Source organism: Phacochoerus africanus, chromosome 15, assembly GCF_016906955.1.
Source record: "Phacochoerus africanus isolate WHEZ1 chromosome 15, ROS_Pafr_v1, whole genome shotgun sequence".
In the NCBI taxonomy this organism is placed as follows: Eukaryota; Metazoa; Chordata; class Mammalia; order Artiodactyla; family Suidae; genus Phacochoerus; species Phacochoerus africanus.
In genome coordinates this window covers 67,146,513-67,163,231 of record NC_062558.1, presented here as the reverse complement: position 1 = coordinate 67,163,231, position 16,719 = coordinate 67,146,513, and the positions used below count along the sequence as shown (strand labels likewise).

At 49.0% G+C, this 16,719-nt stretch overlaps 2 protein-coding genes across 2 annotated transcripts; one reads left to right on the top strand and one right to left on the bottom strand.

Moving 5' to 3' along the window:
- Positions 1–2,853: 2,853 nt before the first annotated feature.
- EGR2 (early growth response 2) lies at positions 2,854–7,466 on the top strand. The gene is made up of 2 exons (XM_047760388.1): positions 2,854–3,643; positions 4,986–7,466. The coding sequence occupies exons 1-2, from the start codon at positions 3,475–3,477 to the stop codon at positions 6,230–6,232; spliced, it is 1,416 nt and encodes a 471-aa protein (XP_047616344.1). The 5' UTR covers positions 2,854–3,474; the 3' UTR covers positions 6,233–7,466.
- Positions 7,467–9,742: 2,276 nt separating this feature from the next.
- On the bottom strand, positions 9,743–14,595 carry ADO (2-aminoethanethiol dioxygenase). Its single transcript, XM_047760390.1, has one exon. The coding sequence runs from the start codon at positions 14,101–14,103 to the stop codon at positions 13,291–13,293; it is 813 nt and encodes a 270-aa protein (XP_047616346.1). The 5' UTR covers positions 14,104–14,595; the 3' UTR covers positions 9,743–13,290.
- Between the last annotated feature and the right edge of the window lie 2,124 nt (positions 14,596–16,719).

Genomic DNA, 16,719 nt, shown 5'->3' with positions numbered 1-16,719 from the left:
GAAGGAGGGAAAGAGGAAGAAAGGGGAGAGAGAGGGAGAGACAAAGAGGAGGGGAGAGAGAAAGATTATGGGAAGTATCTAGGGGAAAAGAGGGAGAAACAAAGAGGAGGGGGGAGAGGGAGAGAGAGAGAGAGAGAGAGAGAGAGAGAGAGAGAGAGAGAGAGAGAGAGAGAGAGAGATTATGGGAAGTATCTACTGACCCGTTTCTAGCGGAGGTTCAAGGAAGGCCTCCCAAGACTGGCCCCAGGCACCTTCCAGAGAGCCCGCATAGCCTCCTTGCGGCTGTTGCTCGCCCCTGCCCCCAACCTATCCCCAGCGCAGGGCTGGCTCGACGTGGAGCAGCTCTTAAGGGAGGTGTGAGTTGTTGGAAAGCTGCGAATAATTCCAGTGTCAGTCGCTCCCATTTACTCGAACGTGCTTCTGAGACTGGGCGATTAAGCCAGCCTCTCCTCTTTGGGGTCCCATCCCCCACCTGACCCCCAATGGGCCGCCTCCTTCGGGAAGTGTAGCAGCCAAAGACCTCAAGGCTTATTCTCTCCAGGGCCGCCCCCAGCCTGCGTCCTGCCCTCTGCGCCCAGCTCGCCCGGCACTCCAGGAGCTCCCCCTCGGGGTGGCGCGCTGTGGCCGCCAGCCGGGTTGGCAGCAGCGCCCACCACGGGGCGGCCCCTGCGACTCACCCGCCCGCCAGTTCGTCCGCCCACGTGCGTGGAGAGGAGCGAAGCGCAACCAGTTGCCGCGCCCGCCCTTGCTGCCGGTGGGTGCCTAACCTCGGAGGCCGGCGGGGGCCAAGCCCGGGGGCCGTAACCCGAGCCCCGCTGACACAACCCATATTTGCATAATTCGGTACCCCCCTTCTTTCGGACTCAGGGCTGGAGATGCGAGTCGGGCTCCCCTCCGAGGCGTCGTCTTGCCGGTGGTCATCACGGGGGCCGCGGGACCTGCCAGAGCGCAGGCGGAGCGGGCTGGCGCACGTGGTAAGAGCGCAGCTTTCTTTTCTTTTTTTAGTAACGGGACTTTTCAAGTTTTTGCCGAGGGTGGGGTACCAACAAGGGTGCTAATCTTCCTGCGATTTTCTTCCTTTCCCCTTTTATTTTTATTTCCAATTGGAAAAGAGCCCGCAGTGCAAGCGAGAAACTTTCCTAAATTTTCTCTGTGCGTTTGAAGTCAGGAAGATGGCCGGCCCCGGGAGAACCAATTTCGCTGTGGGCAGGGGGGAGAAGCGACACTCGGGAGGAGGAGCAGATGCCGCTCACCGCCGCCCCAGTCCTGACTTCGGCGCACAGGACCGGGAGGGAGTGGGCTCGCAGCGGCGGCGGCCGCGGCAGGTGAGCGGCTGGAGGAGCCGCCTGCAGCGCCTCGCTTCTTCCACGGCGTGGCGCCGTGGTTCTCGGCCTCCCAGGCCCCCACGAGGCTAGGACCATCCTGGCTGGCGGTGGGGAAGGGCAGGGCCGGGACCTAGAGGTTGCCTGGCGCTCTATCCCAGGCCTTGGCTGCTTTGAGGCGGGAAAGGGTCTGGCAGGCGGCTGCTCACCAGGCTTGAGCAACTGGGACTAACCTCCTTTGGGACCCCGGCCAGACCTGGAGCGCTCCCGGCGTGGGTCGGGATGCGCCTGGGGGTGGGAGTGGTGTGTGCAGCCAGCCAGAACCCGTCGCTATCTGGACCCCTGAAAAGTTTTTAAAAATTGCTTTGGGTGCTTTGGAAACTAAGCAGAAAGGTTCCCATCGAAGTCAGTTTATTTTACAGGGGAAAGCGTGTAGGGTGATGGCGACTCGAAACTGGCGTTAGAGTCACCATTTTCTGCTACTCTGGACCTCGCTGGGCTCCCTAAAATAACTGTTGAACAGGGAAAGGAAGAATATTCCTCACGTGTGTGTTTTGGAGTAGGGCTCAGGTGCAGGCAGAGCACTCCTCCGGAGCGTAGGCTTTCGGGGGGGTAGGGAGACTGCGGTGACCGCCGGTACAGGCACTGAAGGTGAGGCTGGGTGTCTCCGCAGGGCATCTTGTCCAGCAAACCCGAGTGCCTACTCTGCCGACTGGACACTCCATTGGCGAGGCGGGTGCACGGGCGCGCTGTCAGTAGGGAGGTGTGTAGCGTAAGGTGTGCGAGTGGATGTGTGAAGAAGGCGGCGGGGGCAGGACTGTGTGTGGCGGAAGTGGAGCGTGTGTGAGTGTACGAGTGTGTGTGTTTGTGTGTGTGTGTGTGTGTGTCGGGGCAGGGTGAGTGTCCAAGCCTCCATCTGGACGCCCCCACACAGCCGACCGCCCAGACAAGCCGGGAAGGGCGCCCGCTCCGCGTAGCAGCTGAAGGGGGGCGGGGAGCGCGCGGGCAGAAAAAAAGGGAGGGGGGGTGTCGCCGGTTGAGGATTTCTTTCGAAGCTCCCCGCAGTTATTTGCTTCTCCTAGGGTCTACCCTCCCCCCGCCTCAAGGTGCCCAAAATACTTAAACAAACAAACAACCCCAAACCTGTTCCGTTTTCGCTTCTGTATAAATAGAACAGACTTTCCAAAAAAGCAATACCGCATTCACTCTTATCACCAGCCACTTCTTTCCACCAAGTAATTCAGAAAAAAGCAGTCAGCTTCCGTGAATGCCTGCAGCCTTTTTTTTTTTTCTTCGCTGCCTCCTTTTGCTTGCGGTTTTGAGCTGCCAAGAAAGTGAGTAGGGGTTTGACTGTAGTGTCTCGGCTCCGCTCGGTTTCTTTCCGAAGTTTAATTTTCCGGAATGGCTCCCAAACAAGGGCTGGGGAGGCGGAGCTGCCGGCACCGGATCTTCGCCTTTTTTGGAAAGTCCCGGAGAACCGGAATTCCTCCCCGCCCGGGAGGCTGCGCCACAACCCGGACCCGCTCGTTCTCGCACAATGACCTGAGCTCGACCGGTGGTGCACCCCATCCCTGCCTTGCCCAGCGCTCTGGACCCGGGCTTCGGCTTGGGCCGTGTTCCCCAGACCCCTGCGGATCCTCCCGGGCTGCGAGCCGGGAGTCGCGAGCCCGCAGGAGCCCGCGCAGCCGAGCCCCTATGCAAATTGGCCATGTGACGGCAAAAGCTGCCTGGCCCAGCCCTGTTCCTCAGTCCATATATGGGCAGTGACGTCACGGGCATTGAGGGCCTGCCCATAAATACTTAGAGCAACACTTTCCGTCTAACCCAGAGAGCAGCAATTGATTAATAGCTCGGCGAGGGGGACACACTGACTGTTATAATAACACTACACCAGCAACTCCTGGCTTCCCAGCCGGAACACAGGAGAGAGTCAGTGGCAAATAGCCATTTTTCTTCTTTAAAAAACCCCAGCAACTTGTTTGCTAGTTTTATTTTTGTTGATTTTTTTTTTTTTTTGAGGGGGGATAGTTGCTTTAAGTGTGGAGGGCAAAAGGAGATACCAGCCTAGGCTCAGTCCAATCCCTCTCCAAAACGGCTTCTCTGACACTCCAGGTAGCCAGGGAGTTGGGTCTCCAGGTTGTGCGAGGAGCAAATGATGACCGCCAAGGCCGTAGACAAAATCCCAGTAACTCTCAGTGGTTTTGTGCACCAGCTGTCTGACAACATCTATCCGGTGGAGGACCTCGCCGCCACGTCGGTGACCATCTTTCCCAATGCCGAACTGGGAAGCCCCTTTGACCAGATGAACGGAGTGGCCGGAGGTAAGCGCGTGCCCCCTCCTCGGGCCTGGACCCAAGCAGCTCAAAGTTAGTGGGTGGGTTTTGGTGCGTGTATTGAACTTGGAGGAGAGGGTTGGGGCACGAGGTGGACGGTGTTGACTGAACTGATTTTGAGGAATTGGACGGGGGTGCAGGAGGAGCCCGCGGGAGCGGGGAAGGGCGTTAAAACTGGGCGCGCGGGCAGATGTGCACCAGGTTGCCAGCGGGCGGGCGTGAGCCGTGGTGCTCCCAGCTCCCGGGGGACGCAGGGATGAAAGTAGGAGAGGTGCCCCGCCAGGCTTCGGCGCCTGTGTGGGCCTTTCTGCCGGCTGCACGCCGTCCTCCCCTCTCCCGGGGTAGGGGCAAAGTGACGAGAAAGTTTGGGGCTCTGGAGGAAAGCTGAGCGTCTGGAGAGCCAAGCGGCGGCGAAGCGCCAGAGAAAAGCATCTGCCGCTCCCTCCTGGGCAAAGGGGACCCCGCGACTCACTCCCCCTGCAGCCTGAAGGAGCGCCCCCACCTGCGCGCCGCCAGTGAAGTTGAGACGGGATTGGCGAGGCGGGAAGGAGGAGGTGGAGGGAGGGCATCCGCGGGAAGCGGCCTCCCTGGCTGCGGAGGGAGGCCCGCAGGGCATCGGCGCCCCACGTTTCCTTGGCAGTGCGGTGGAAAGTGGTCTCCCGAAACCCTCGCAGCCCCCGCGCCTTCACCAAAGCCTGCCAGTCTTTGGGCTGAGGCGAGGACGCGCGGATGTCGGGCAAGACCGAAAAGGTTGGGAGGGAAGAGAAACCTAGAGACTTCCACCACAGAGCCAGATTCCCTCCAGCAGCCTTCAGCTGAAGCGTAGCGGGAGAGGGAGGGAAGGAAGGCAGGCATCTGGGACTGGGAGCAGCCGGGAAATCATTGACCCCCTTCTTTGCTTCACCTCTCCGGCTGACACCTTTGCAGCACTGGCTGGGATCAGTCTCCAGGGTGATGTCTGCCGTGGACCCCCAGGCAAAGGAGAGGGAGAGAAGTTCCAGGCAGATGGGGAAATTTTAATATTGTTGTTGCTATTATTGGGTGTTTTTACTGGGGACTAGAGCCACAGATGGCTGTATGTGGGGGTTGGGTGTAGCTCATTTTGCTTTTCTGGGGGAAGTTTGAGTCCCAAACTGTCACTGGCTGCCACAGTAGGATCTTGGGCTAGCCTCTGTCTTTTGGTCACCATGTCCTCACCTGTTGGACACTGTCCCAGCTCTAAAGGGCTAGGATCCTGGGCCTTAGGGTTGGACTCATGAGAGGAGGGTGAGAAGGGATTCTTGGCTGAATTCTTATTGCTCTACCTCCCTTCTTCCTTTCCCCTCCCCAGATGGCATGATCAACATTGACATGACTGGAGAGAAGAGGTCCTTGGATCTCCCATATCCCAGCAGCTTTGCTCCTGTCTCTGCACCCCGAAACCAGACCTTCACTTACATGGGCAAGTTCTCCATTGACCCCCAGTACCCTGGTGCCAGCTGCTACCCAGAAGGCATCATCAACATTGTGAGTGCAGGTATCCTGCAAGGGGTCACCTCCCCAGCATCCACCACGGCCTCATCCAACGTGACCTCAGCTTCCCCCAACCCACTGGCCACTGGACCCTTGGGTGTGTGCACCATGTCCCAGACCCAGCCTGACTTGGACCATCTCTACTCTCCACCGCCACCTCCTCCTTATTCTGGCTGTGCAGGAGACCTCTACCAGGACCCCTCGGCATTCCTTTCAGCAGCCACCACCTCCACCTCCTCCTCTCTGGCCTACCCACCACCTCCGTCCTACCCGTCCCCCAAGCCAGCCACGGACCCAGGTCTCTTCCCCATGATCCCAGACTATCCTGGATTTTTCCCATCACAGTGCCAGAGAGACCTACATGGTACAGCTGGCCCAGACCGCAAGCCCTTCCCCTGCCCCCTGGACTCCCTGCGAGTCCCCCCTCCACTCACTCCACTCTCCACCATCCGCAACTTTACCCTGGGGGGGCCCAGTGCTGGGACCACAGGGCCAGGGGCCAGTGGAGGCAGCGAGGGACCACGGCTACCTGGCAGCTCGGCAGCGGCTGCTGCTGCCGCCTATAACCCACATCATCTGCCACTTCGGCCCATTCTGAGGCCTCGAAAGTACCCCAACAGACCTAGCAAGACCCCAGTGCATGAAAGGCCCTACCCTTGCCCAGCAGAAGGCTGTGACCGTCGCTTCTCCCGCTCAGATGAGCTCACAAGGCATATCCGAATCCACACAGGGCATAAGCCCTTCCAGTGTCGGATCTGCATGCGCAACTTCAGCCGCAGCGATCACCTTACTACCCACATCCGCACCCACACTGGCGAGAAGCCCTTCGCTTGTGATTACTGTGGCCGTAAGTTTGCCCGGAGTGATGAGAGGAAGCGCCACACCAAGATCCACCTGAGACAGAAGGAACGCAAGAGCAGTGCCCCATCCTCATCAGTGCCGGCTGCCTCTACCGCCTCCTGCACTGGTGGCGCACAACCTGGGGGGCCCCTGTGCGGCAGCAACAGCAGCACTATTGGTGGAGGGTCCCTCGGCCCTTGTTCATCTCGGACCCGGACACCTTGAAATGAGACTCAGGCTGACACAGGAGCTCCTTGAGGCCCCGGAGGCCCTTTGTCCACTCGAGCTGCACGACAAACACTACCACCCATTCCTGCCCTTCCTTCGTTTTGTTGGGCAAAGGGCCTTGGTGGAGCCTAGCACTGCCCCAACCCCCATTTCCACTTAGAAGCAGGACCTTCCTAAAACTTAGCCCACCTTAGTCTCTCTTAGGTGAGTTGACTGTCACCCCAAGGTAATGGGGAGGCTCAAAAGGAGGTTGGGTGGAGGGCCTTGGCCTAGAGGGCTGAGGCCTGACCCTACTTTAAAGGGTTGTTTGACAAAGTTTTGCTCCCCCCCTCCCTTATTTTGACTGGTTATAGGTTTTTGACTCTGGATGACAGCATTGATGAGACTTTTTCTACAGTAGGTTGGGAGATGCTGATCCCTTCAGGTGGGGACAGCAAAGAGACAGAAGCAAAACTGATATGCACTTTATGGCTTGGGACTGATTTGAGGGATGCTGTACAGTGGGTGAAGCATGGCCTTTATGCTGCATTCTGTGGCCCTAGAACAGTGAATTAAAGCTTATCTAGTCATCTCAACCCTTTAAGCAATATGTATTATAAACTCAGAGAACAGAAGTGCAATGTGAGGGGAGGGACATAGCAATATCTGCTCCTTTTTGAGTTGTTTGAGAAACGTAAAAGACTATTTTTTCAGTGTATATCCATTTAGATTTCGTGTATTTTTGATGTGCACTGTTCTCCAAGTTCTGAACCTTTGGGAAAAAAAGTAAAGCATTTATGATCTCTTGAATTGAGTCAGAGCTTAACTTATTTAAAGAGGGATGTACATATATTCTCTGAAACTAGGATGCATGCAATTGTGTTGGAAGTGTCCTTGGTGCCTTGTGTGATGTAGACAATGTTACAGGTCTGCATGTAAATGGGTTGCCTTACTATGAAAAAAAATCACTCCCTGGGTTTAGTATGGCTGTACATTTCTGCCTATTAATATTTGGATTTTTTTTTTTTTAGAAAATATATTTTTGTATGCTCTGTTTTGTGACTTAAAAGTGTTACCTTTGTAGTTGAATTGCAGATAGGAATGTAAATACTTACTGGAGCTGACTTGTTTGGTTATTAGCTTTTAATAGTTGTGGAAATCTAAATGATTTATTCTAACACAAAACCACTAACTAAAGTTCAGATAAAGAATGGTTTATGACTATAGTGTAAATAAATACTTTTCAACAATATTCTTGCTGCAGAAATTATTTATGAAAGATTTACTGGGTGGGACTTCAACAGTACCCAGTGGATTTTAGTTCTTTGACCAAGCCAGGATCTCCCAAGTTTTCTTTGCTAGCCTTTCAACACCAGTCCTCTTGCCCCAAAGCAATCTCCATTCATAATCAAACACTAGCATTCTGGGGACTTCCCCAATGCATTAGTGTAAAAGTGGGGAGGCGTTGTTTTGACTCATTGTTCCGTCCTTTGTAACAGCCTATAGCTTCTCTCAACTCCTGAGTGGGCTCTGGAAAATAAATACTTACAAACAAGTGCCCACTCGGAGACTATACATTTGCGGCTGCTTTCAGAACCCTGACCAGGGCCAGGAACTCAAGACGAGATGTGGCTTTGTGGAAACTGTGGTGGCGTGGTCAAGTTGGAAATGACTTTCAGGTTCCAGGATTAGTCTCATGACCACAGAAAACTTTTTGAAAAGTGTTATCGCCTCTTCAGATCAAAAATGCCCTCAGACACTGCCGATGACAGCATTAATGGGGTGCCAAAGGAATTACCCCCAGACTCATTTCTCTCCAGCCTTGTCTCTCCAATTACGCCTTTTGGGAAGGATCATTATTCTGCCATATATTTGGTGGGGCTATCAAAATACCCAGCTTTCTAGCTTAGATGTATACTAGCCTTAAGAAAAAATCTCAAAGACAGTCTGAATCAAACAGGCAATTATGGTCCTCCATGGCACTAGATAATGGTTTGCAAAAAAATACTCTATCGGCGTTATTTCACTGCAAGCCTTTTGTAGTGATTTTTAAATATAAATCCATGCCCCCTCAAAATAGTTATCTACTTACCATACAAGGCAGACTGTCCTTGAGAAGTTACTTTTACTATAAAATTGGGCCTAAGAATTATTTACATTCACTGCTTCTGGATCCTTACACAAGTGTAACATGTTGAAGCACCCACTGTTGAGCTACACCATCTGAAAATCCTGTCACCTGTTTGTCCTTTGCCACTGTTACGTGGCCAGTGATAGATGACCTGTATCTTCGAACAGCAGACAGTGACAGTCACTTCTGGAAACTACTTTTTGTCCTTAACAGCACTAGAATTTGAAATCTAGCTTGAGACAGTAACTAAGCCTCTTATTACCCTCCATCCTTTTCAAAAATGCACAATACCTCTTTCTTTAACTACTTAATAGAAGTTTCTAAACTCCGGTGTCAGATTGTTCGAGTGATGGTTATTATTCTATCAGATTCATATTCCCTAGCTTGTCAGCATATTATCATCCTTAATTGGCCAATTTTGTTAAAGAAACATGCATAAAACAATGCCACATTTTGATAATTATGTTTTAATGATACTACCCTACCAAAACGTCATTAAAATACAGTGCACCTAAGTTTTATGTGCTCTATAATTGCCTCACCAAATTTCAATTTCAGAGCATCTTCAATCAAGATAACTATTTACAAAGCAACAGATTAAAAAGTCTCTCTTTTTAAAAGGATAAGATGAGGAGTTCCATGTGGGACAGTGGGATAAGGATCCAGCATCGTCACTACAGCAGCTCAGGTAGCTGCAGGTTCAATTCCTGGCCCACAAACTTCCACATGCTACAGAGAAGGGAAAAAAAATCTTAAAAAGGATAATATGAAATACATTTTGATGATAGTCAAATCAGTTACATAATCACTCTCACCTTGATGTGGGCTTGGTGAAGTGGTAGAACACACAAACCATAAGAATACACTGGTGTTTTTTGCAGAGCCAACCTTGTGGGTTTTCTCCTTGATTGCAACATGTTAGGTCAATCTTTAATCAGATTTTATTTTCTGCTTGAAATATTCGGGGTGCTTATCACAGGTGTCTCATTTTTTTTACTTTGTTCAAGACATAAAGCATATAAAGCTAAGTCTGCTTTCTTTTAGCCAATCTGCTTTATTACATATTATTGATGTTTCAGCTGTTACTGGGAATTCTTATTTTAATAAAGTTCTGGAGAGTAATTCCTTAAAGGTCACAATACATTTGAGATGGTTCAGTGCATATTAAAAACTGGTCTATCAATTCTAAATAAGTTTTCCAATTATTCATAAATCAGGCTATTTAATTTCAATATCCTAAAATTTGGGCAAACTGTTTGGTATTTATTGAAAATGGCTGCAGTGATTTTTAACAGTCCAATACAATTTTGGGGGGGAGGAAGAATGGTATCATCACAAACTACAATTAAACACATTTTATAGAAAAAAGGAAAGACAAGAAAATATTGAAGTCCAGATTCTTTCCTACGTGGATGAAAGTATTTTTATTTTCTTGCATTAGCTTTATTTCCCTAGGATAAATTTAAAGGAACTTGTTTTGTTGTTACAGCAAAATAGTATGATTACATGTGAAATAATTTCAGATGTGTTTTCAATGAGGCTGTTCTGAAGATCACTCTCAAGGAAATAAACTATTAATTTTAAGTTTATATTATTACTTGGACTTTAGAATCTCCAGAAGGCCCCCAGTTTTTAGCACAACATAATCTTATCATATAGATTGTGAATCTTTAACAGTAATTAAATATATCTTAATATTTTCCTTTTCCATTTTGCAATAATCAAATAAGATTTACCTCTACACAATTTCAAACATTCCTTTATTTTCCGTAAGTACACTGATTTTAATCCAGAAATGTAAATATCCCTGGATCAGAAGATTCAGCAACTATATGGGACTCAACAAATGATTTCCTTCTTTGACACACATTGCAGGGTTATGATCAATGGTCAGTTTCTGTTTGAAACCTGAAGTCCTGAATTCAGAACACTGGAGTTACAGGAGTGGCACTGCTCTCAGGTTAGAGTTGAATAGCAATGGGCAGAGCCCTGAATTAAAGATATATTGCTTCTTCCTTGAGCAGTAGAGCTAGAGCACAAGATTCCAAGTCATTTGTAATAGATGAGTGATGAGAGTCCTCCTGAGATGCCTACAGAAAGGCACCTACAAGGCGACAATGCAGAAGTAGTAATAAAAGGTGTGCATTTGGGAAGAAGTTAAGGGCTGTTAGGGTTAAGAGGCCAGAAAACCCATTCCTGCTGACAAACACACATTACTTTCACCATTTTTCATTGATAAACAGCAGTTGGTATAAACTCAATCCATGTAAATCAGGCTTAATAAAAAATCAATTCCCATTAAAATAGTAGGTAGATACACAATACTCTCCAGTGATATAACCCAGAGAATTAAAAAACTTTAGGAGTATTAGACAACTTTTCACCATGAGAGGCAATTATTGCATTTGTTACTTAACAGCAAAGTTAAGTGGTTAGTATCATTGTGCTCACTAGTCTCCGTAGGAGAAGACAATCTTTTCCCACAGTTGTCACCCATATTGCAGGAATATCTGGAAACACAACAGCAGCAAACAAAGTCATGTCTAACAGTTTATGCAGAAAGGTGCAAAGATTTTCTGCACCACGTTTTGTCTTTGTAATAACAGTGGCTCATTAAACAAGTTAATTTTGTTTTTACCACTAATTGACTCAGAACTCGTTAGTGAACAAAAAGATTCACTGTTCTTATTGAACTAAATTAAACAGATATTGCTGTTTTGGCCTGTGATGATTTCAGTTAGTCTTTTGAAAAGCACCTTAGTCTTTTTCATTCAATTTGCTTGTACGTGAGGACTTCAAAATTTTTCACAATAAAGTTTGGAAAAACAATTCCTCCTTTATTACTGTCCTACTGCCAGAATGAATTTTTGTAGGTAATTTACTCCAGGTTGTATTATTATACATCACTATCAACAATCGTGACAAGTTAGTCAACTTTTTGCTACAATGCAATTCCAAACAGGTAGATATGTGATTGATAATCACACACATTCATCACTGTGGTTTGAAAAAAACCCATTTTGTGAAAAATTTTAAATTTTTAAAAAATAAAACCATTATTCGCATATTGAAAATTTAATTTCAAACTGAATGGCATGAGGAACTGCCTCAAACTGCCCCTAAGGTATGTATTAAACCGCACCAAAATATGACACTACCATAAAACAATTTTAGCAAACCTGGAAGAAATCTATTATGCCTATGTCAAATTTTAAAACAGAATGGATAGCATGTTTCATTTTGTTTTTTTTATAAAATTTTTAAGAATTTGCCTTTTCATTCTATTTTTAAATTTGGGAACAAATATTCCTTCACTCTAGGCCTCTGTAACCCCGTATGCAAAAAGAGGCAAAGGCACATACACTTCCTTACAGGGTCAACACTTTCCACCAATAGCAAATCTCCCTTTATTAGAGATATTAGAACTCAATTGCCACATGGGCAAGTCAATCAAGAGGGCTTAGACGACAGCTGGGAAAATTTTAATGTTTATTTCTACAGTTTGTTTTTATTAAAAGTTTTGCGAAAAAAGGAATCCTATAAATAGTAAAAAGGGGGAAACAAGAGTGCTCCATGGCCTGAAGCAAATGGTGTCAATACACTGTAAACAAGGTAAAGCTGCTCAGCCTATTAAAAGGACAAAAATAAAACTAGTCACAGATAGCACAACAGTTCAAGAAATTGGGAGTGGGAACTGTTTCGTCTCAAGTTTTGGTACTTGAAAATGGCCAGCAGTAGAGCTAATTCTCTAGCTTTAATCATCTGTGCCTTTTCTCTTTCTGAAGAAAACCCACCATAGATGAAGCAAGCACTGGCTCTGCTATTTGAGGGAAAGGATTCTGAGAACACTGCCACCAACAACACAGTCAGAACCACCAGCCCTCTGTCGAGCTCCTGAGAGAATCTCAGTCATCAACATTTTCCCCTACTTTTGCAGGAAAATACTGGAAGTAAATAAGGGCACAGAATTCAACAGGTGGCTACGGGTGTTTTACATTCAGTTGTTTGGAAGCATACAGATTCAGCTCCTCTGAATCTTCTGGTTAGAAAATAGAGAATTACCCTAATACTTCTTAAAGTACATTAAGACAAAAAAAAAAAGTCACTTGAGGATAATATAGTTTTTGCATTAAAGGTGAATCTGCAACAAGGAATCTGCTCAACTCAGAGACCTGGAGACTCATGGGGAAGATAAGCTCTAAGTGATCATTTGTCACTGAGATATGAAGGTGCTGAATTTCTTAGTAGATGCTGCCGGAGTAAACCGGGTGTGGTTACTGGACAAGGGGAGGAAGAAAATAAATCTTGACCTCTATATGCATAGTTATTTTTGGAGGTTAATCCCCCAACTCCAGTAAAACGGATTTAATTTTCACAATGAATTAATTACGCCGGACAGCTCACTTTAAATAGTAGCTCATCTCTTTAAACCTAGTTTTTACCCATGACTTGAACTAAAAACAATTCAAACCACTGGGTCATGCAGTCATTACGTTAGAACTGTAACAGTAAGGAGTAAAAGGGTGTAAGGACGAAAGTGGAGCACAAACCCTATTTACCCAAAGAGGGGGCGGAGAAAACTATTTAGTGTATTTTGTATACGATGGGATAAAGAAAATTTTCATTATGGCTTTAGGATGGAAGCGCTGCAGATAAGTCCCCTGCCCCCCGCCCCCCTTCAAAACCCCGGTGGCAGTGACAGAGCCGGGAAACCAGGAAACAACCTAGCTTCCCCGCCTATCCCGCCCCCATAACCGTGCCGGGTGGCTGCAGTCCAGTCGCCTGCGCTTCCCCAGGCTCCTGAGGAAGCGGCTACAGCCAGTTCCAGTAGATCCAACGCTCATGCCTGGGGGTAGGAAAAGAGCCCTTATGGAGGTCGCAGCCAGCCAGGCCCAGATCTGAGTAGGGCGTGTCTCCGGCCCACCATTCCCGGGCGCCGGCGGTTTCAAGGGAAGACCCTGGGACCTGGATAGGGCTCCCCCTCGCACCAAAAGTCATCGGCCTGCGGTGTCTCCAGAAGCCACACCTCTCGGGGCAGGTCACAGGCCGAGTCGGAGGCCTCTTTGGCCTTGACAGGTTCCAGCACCCGGTAATAGTGACAGTCCCGGCCGTCGTCGGGGTCGTAGGGCGGGGCCAGGATATCCAAGAAGGCGGCAGGCCCATCCACAGCGTCGATCTGGTGCAGGTTGTCCCGGTGCGGCGTGAGGACGCAGGGACCGCTGGCCTCAGTGTACTCGGCCCGCGAGCGCAGCACGCCCGGCCGCACCGCGTCCCGCTCCCGGGCCAGCAGCGGCGGTTCGAACTGCTGCTCTGGTGGCGGGACCCGCGGCCGTTGCCCGCTGCCTGCCTCCAGCTTGTCCATGCAGCTGATGCGCACGGTGCCATAGAGCACCTTGAGCATGCCATGCATGCCAGGGTGGTCGTGGAGCGGGATGGATGTGCCGCTCTTAAGCAAGAACACGCCGAGGCTGAAGCCGTCAGTCTCGTAGATGTGCATATAGGTGACAGGCGGCAGGTTGGGCGGCAACGGCTGCAGCGTGGCCTTGCGCGGGGAGATGTTCAGGTCCTCTGCGCGGACCTGTGTCAGCAGGCTCTTCAGCTTGCTCAGGTTCTCCGGGAAGCCCTGCGGCACAGGCGCCTCAGGGCCTGGCGCCGCGCCGCGATCGGAAGAGCTGCGGCCGCCCCCGCTGCCCCGGAAGGTGAGGCATGCCTGGCGGGCGATCCGTTGGATCAGGGAGGCCATGTTGTCTCGGGGCATGCTCTGCTGTTCCTCCGCATGCCGAGGCCGGCCCCCTCCGCCCCCAGCTTTCCTTCGCCCCTTGCGGTCCCCGGCGGCCGCCACGGCTGCCCGCAGCTCCGCGCGAGGCAGAAGGCCCCGCAACTCCCGGCCAGTCGGGCGCGCGGCACTACAGCCGCCTACCCCAGCAGCCACACGCCCGCAACGGCCGGACGCGCCCGCCTTGCGCCCCCTTTGAGCGCGCACGCGCACGGCCCACACCCAGCACTCACGCTCCGGGAGCAGGTACCCGCCGCGCAGACTGTCTTGGGCTTTGCCTTACGCCCGAAGCTCCATTCATGCGGCCCGCACCTACGGCGGTAGCCAGGCGGACCTGGTGCCTTGCAGAGCATGCTGGGACTTGTAGTCCGATATTCCGCATGCGCTCTGAGAGAGTTCTCTTTGTCAGCTGGAAAAAGGACAGATTAGATTTGTTGGTGTTAAGAGCTACTTTCATTACGGTTCCATGGTGTTTGCTGTTTGAAGAAAAAATTGGGGTATAAGTAGCCAGTTCACTACATCTCCCAGCATTCCCCAGCAGGTTGGGGTGACGCACTTCCGGCAGCTGGCCTGTTGTGTGGTGAAGTCTCTTGGCCGCCTCAAGGAACAGGGCAAGAGGGTCGTTAACCTTCTGGCGACGCCCGGGCCTGGTCAATCAACCAAGGTCGCTTTCCTGTGGCCTTAGCCCTGGGAAGGAGGCTGTTGGGTTAACTTTAGCTCCTTGTGGCCGCTCAGGCAGCACTGTCTGCCACGGGATTACGGAACCGCACTTTTGCGATTTTCCAAGTTTCTTAGGAGATCAGAGTGTCGAGACTGTTCCTGGTAATCAGCACAGTTATTTTACACAGCCGTCCCCAGCTGTTGTTTGCATTGGGGTCTGATGACGCTGCTTTTCTGATTACAGAGCACGGCAGTTTTTTTGCTAGAACTTGAGAGGCCATTTGCTGCGGTCACTGATTCCCTGTACTAATGGTTCTCAAACGTTAGTTTGCCTAAGAAGCACCTGGTTAGGGGAGGAGGGAGCGTTTTAAAAATGCAGATTCCTGGTCTTCATCCAGAGATTATTTTGAGGCATCCTGTGAGAAACAAGTGTTGTGCGAGAATCAGGCAAGCTCTTGAACTTAACCTTACCCTGAGTTTAAAGTCCTTTTGGATTTCCAAAGCTAAACATTGGTTTCTTATTCATTTTGTAATTAGAGTGGTTCAGTAAAGTCTCTCTAGTTAAAAAAGGAATGCTTTTTATTTATAAATTTTTTTTTAAGTGGGCTTCCTAACGTATCTAATGAGTGTTCACTCTAAGTCAGGCATTGTGTTCCCATCCGTTATCTAATGAATATTATACTAATCCTCACAGCAACTCTCAAGAGGTAAACATTATTATTCCCAGTTTTCAGATGAATAAGTAAGTTTCTAAGGGGTAGTAAATAACCGATATAGCCTAATCAACGTTTTACCAAAACTAGCAGCTCAAATTGGTGTTAAAAGCATTAAATAAGGAGTTAGAATATTTTTTCAGCCCACGGTCCTACTTTACAAGTTGTCCGTCTTTAGGAGACCCTTTCCTTTTAGGTCCTCAGTTTATTCACTTGTATAATGGAGTAGGGTGGCAGTCATTCTGGACTTGCTTACTCATCAGGAGCCCCTGGGAGCTTTATAAAAATAAAGATTTGGAAGTGAAACCCAAGAGATTCTGATTCATACGAACTGGTGTGAAGCCCAGAACTTTTATTTTTAAGATGCTCTTTAAGTTATTCTTAATTGTCAGCCAGGTTAGAGAACCACTGCTAGATCTGTGAACAGCGAACCAGTTCTTAATATTTGGTAATTTTTTTTTTTGTCTTTTTAGTGCTGCATCCGCGACATATGGAAGTTCCCAGGCTAGGGGTCTAATTGGAGCTGTAGCCTCCTGCTACAGGCACAGCCACAGCAATGCCAGATCCCAGCTGTGTCTGCATCCTACACCAGAGCTTAGGGCAATGCCAGATCCTTAACCCACTGAGCGAGGCCAGAGATTGAACCTGCATCCTCATGGAGCCTAATCAAATTTGCTAACCACTGAGCCACTACGGGAAAATCCAATATTTGATAATTTTGATTGAGAGGGTGATTATTTGTTTTAGAAAAGGACTCTTAAGATTTATATATTTTCAGAGGTTCCCAGGCTGTTGGTAAGGTACGTAAATGTACTGTCAAAGTTCACCACATAGTGAAATCCCATGCGATCTTTTTCTGAAGTGAGTAATATTTAAATTAAGAGGAAAATGCATCATTTAAAAATCTGGATTTTTATTTATTGACTTTATTAAGTATAATTAGTGGTGGTATAGACTCAATAGATCAGACTTTAGTAACATACAGATGTGTTTGATTTCCAAATCTCTTATTGCCTAGTAGTTTTCTGTACTTATTTAACTGAAGGTCATCTATAAAATGGGATATTATGAGGCGTTTCTACCCAGGTGCAGTGGGTTAAGAATCCGACTGCAGACATTTGGATTGCTGCAGAAGTGCAGGTTCGATCCCCAGTCCCCTGCGCAGTGTTAAAAGATCTGGCATTGCTGCAGCTGCCACATAGGTTGCAGCTGTGGCTCAGATTCA

Coding starts and splice junctions, on each gene's coding strand:
- EGR2 (XM_047760388.1), top strand. CDS start 3,475: ATGATGACCGCCAAGGCCGTAGACAAAATCCCAGTAACTCTCAGTGGT. Junction 3,644..4,985: donor GATGAACGGAGTGGCCGGAG/GTAAGCGCGTGC, acceptor TCCCCTCCCCAG/ATGGCATGATCAACATTGAC.
- ADO (XM_047760390.1), bottom strand. CDS start 14,103: ATGCCCCGAGACAACATGGCCTCCCTGATCCAACGGATCGCCCGCCAG.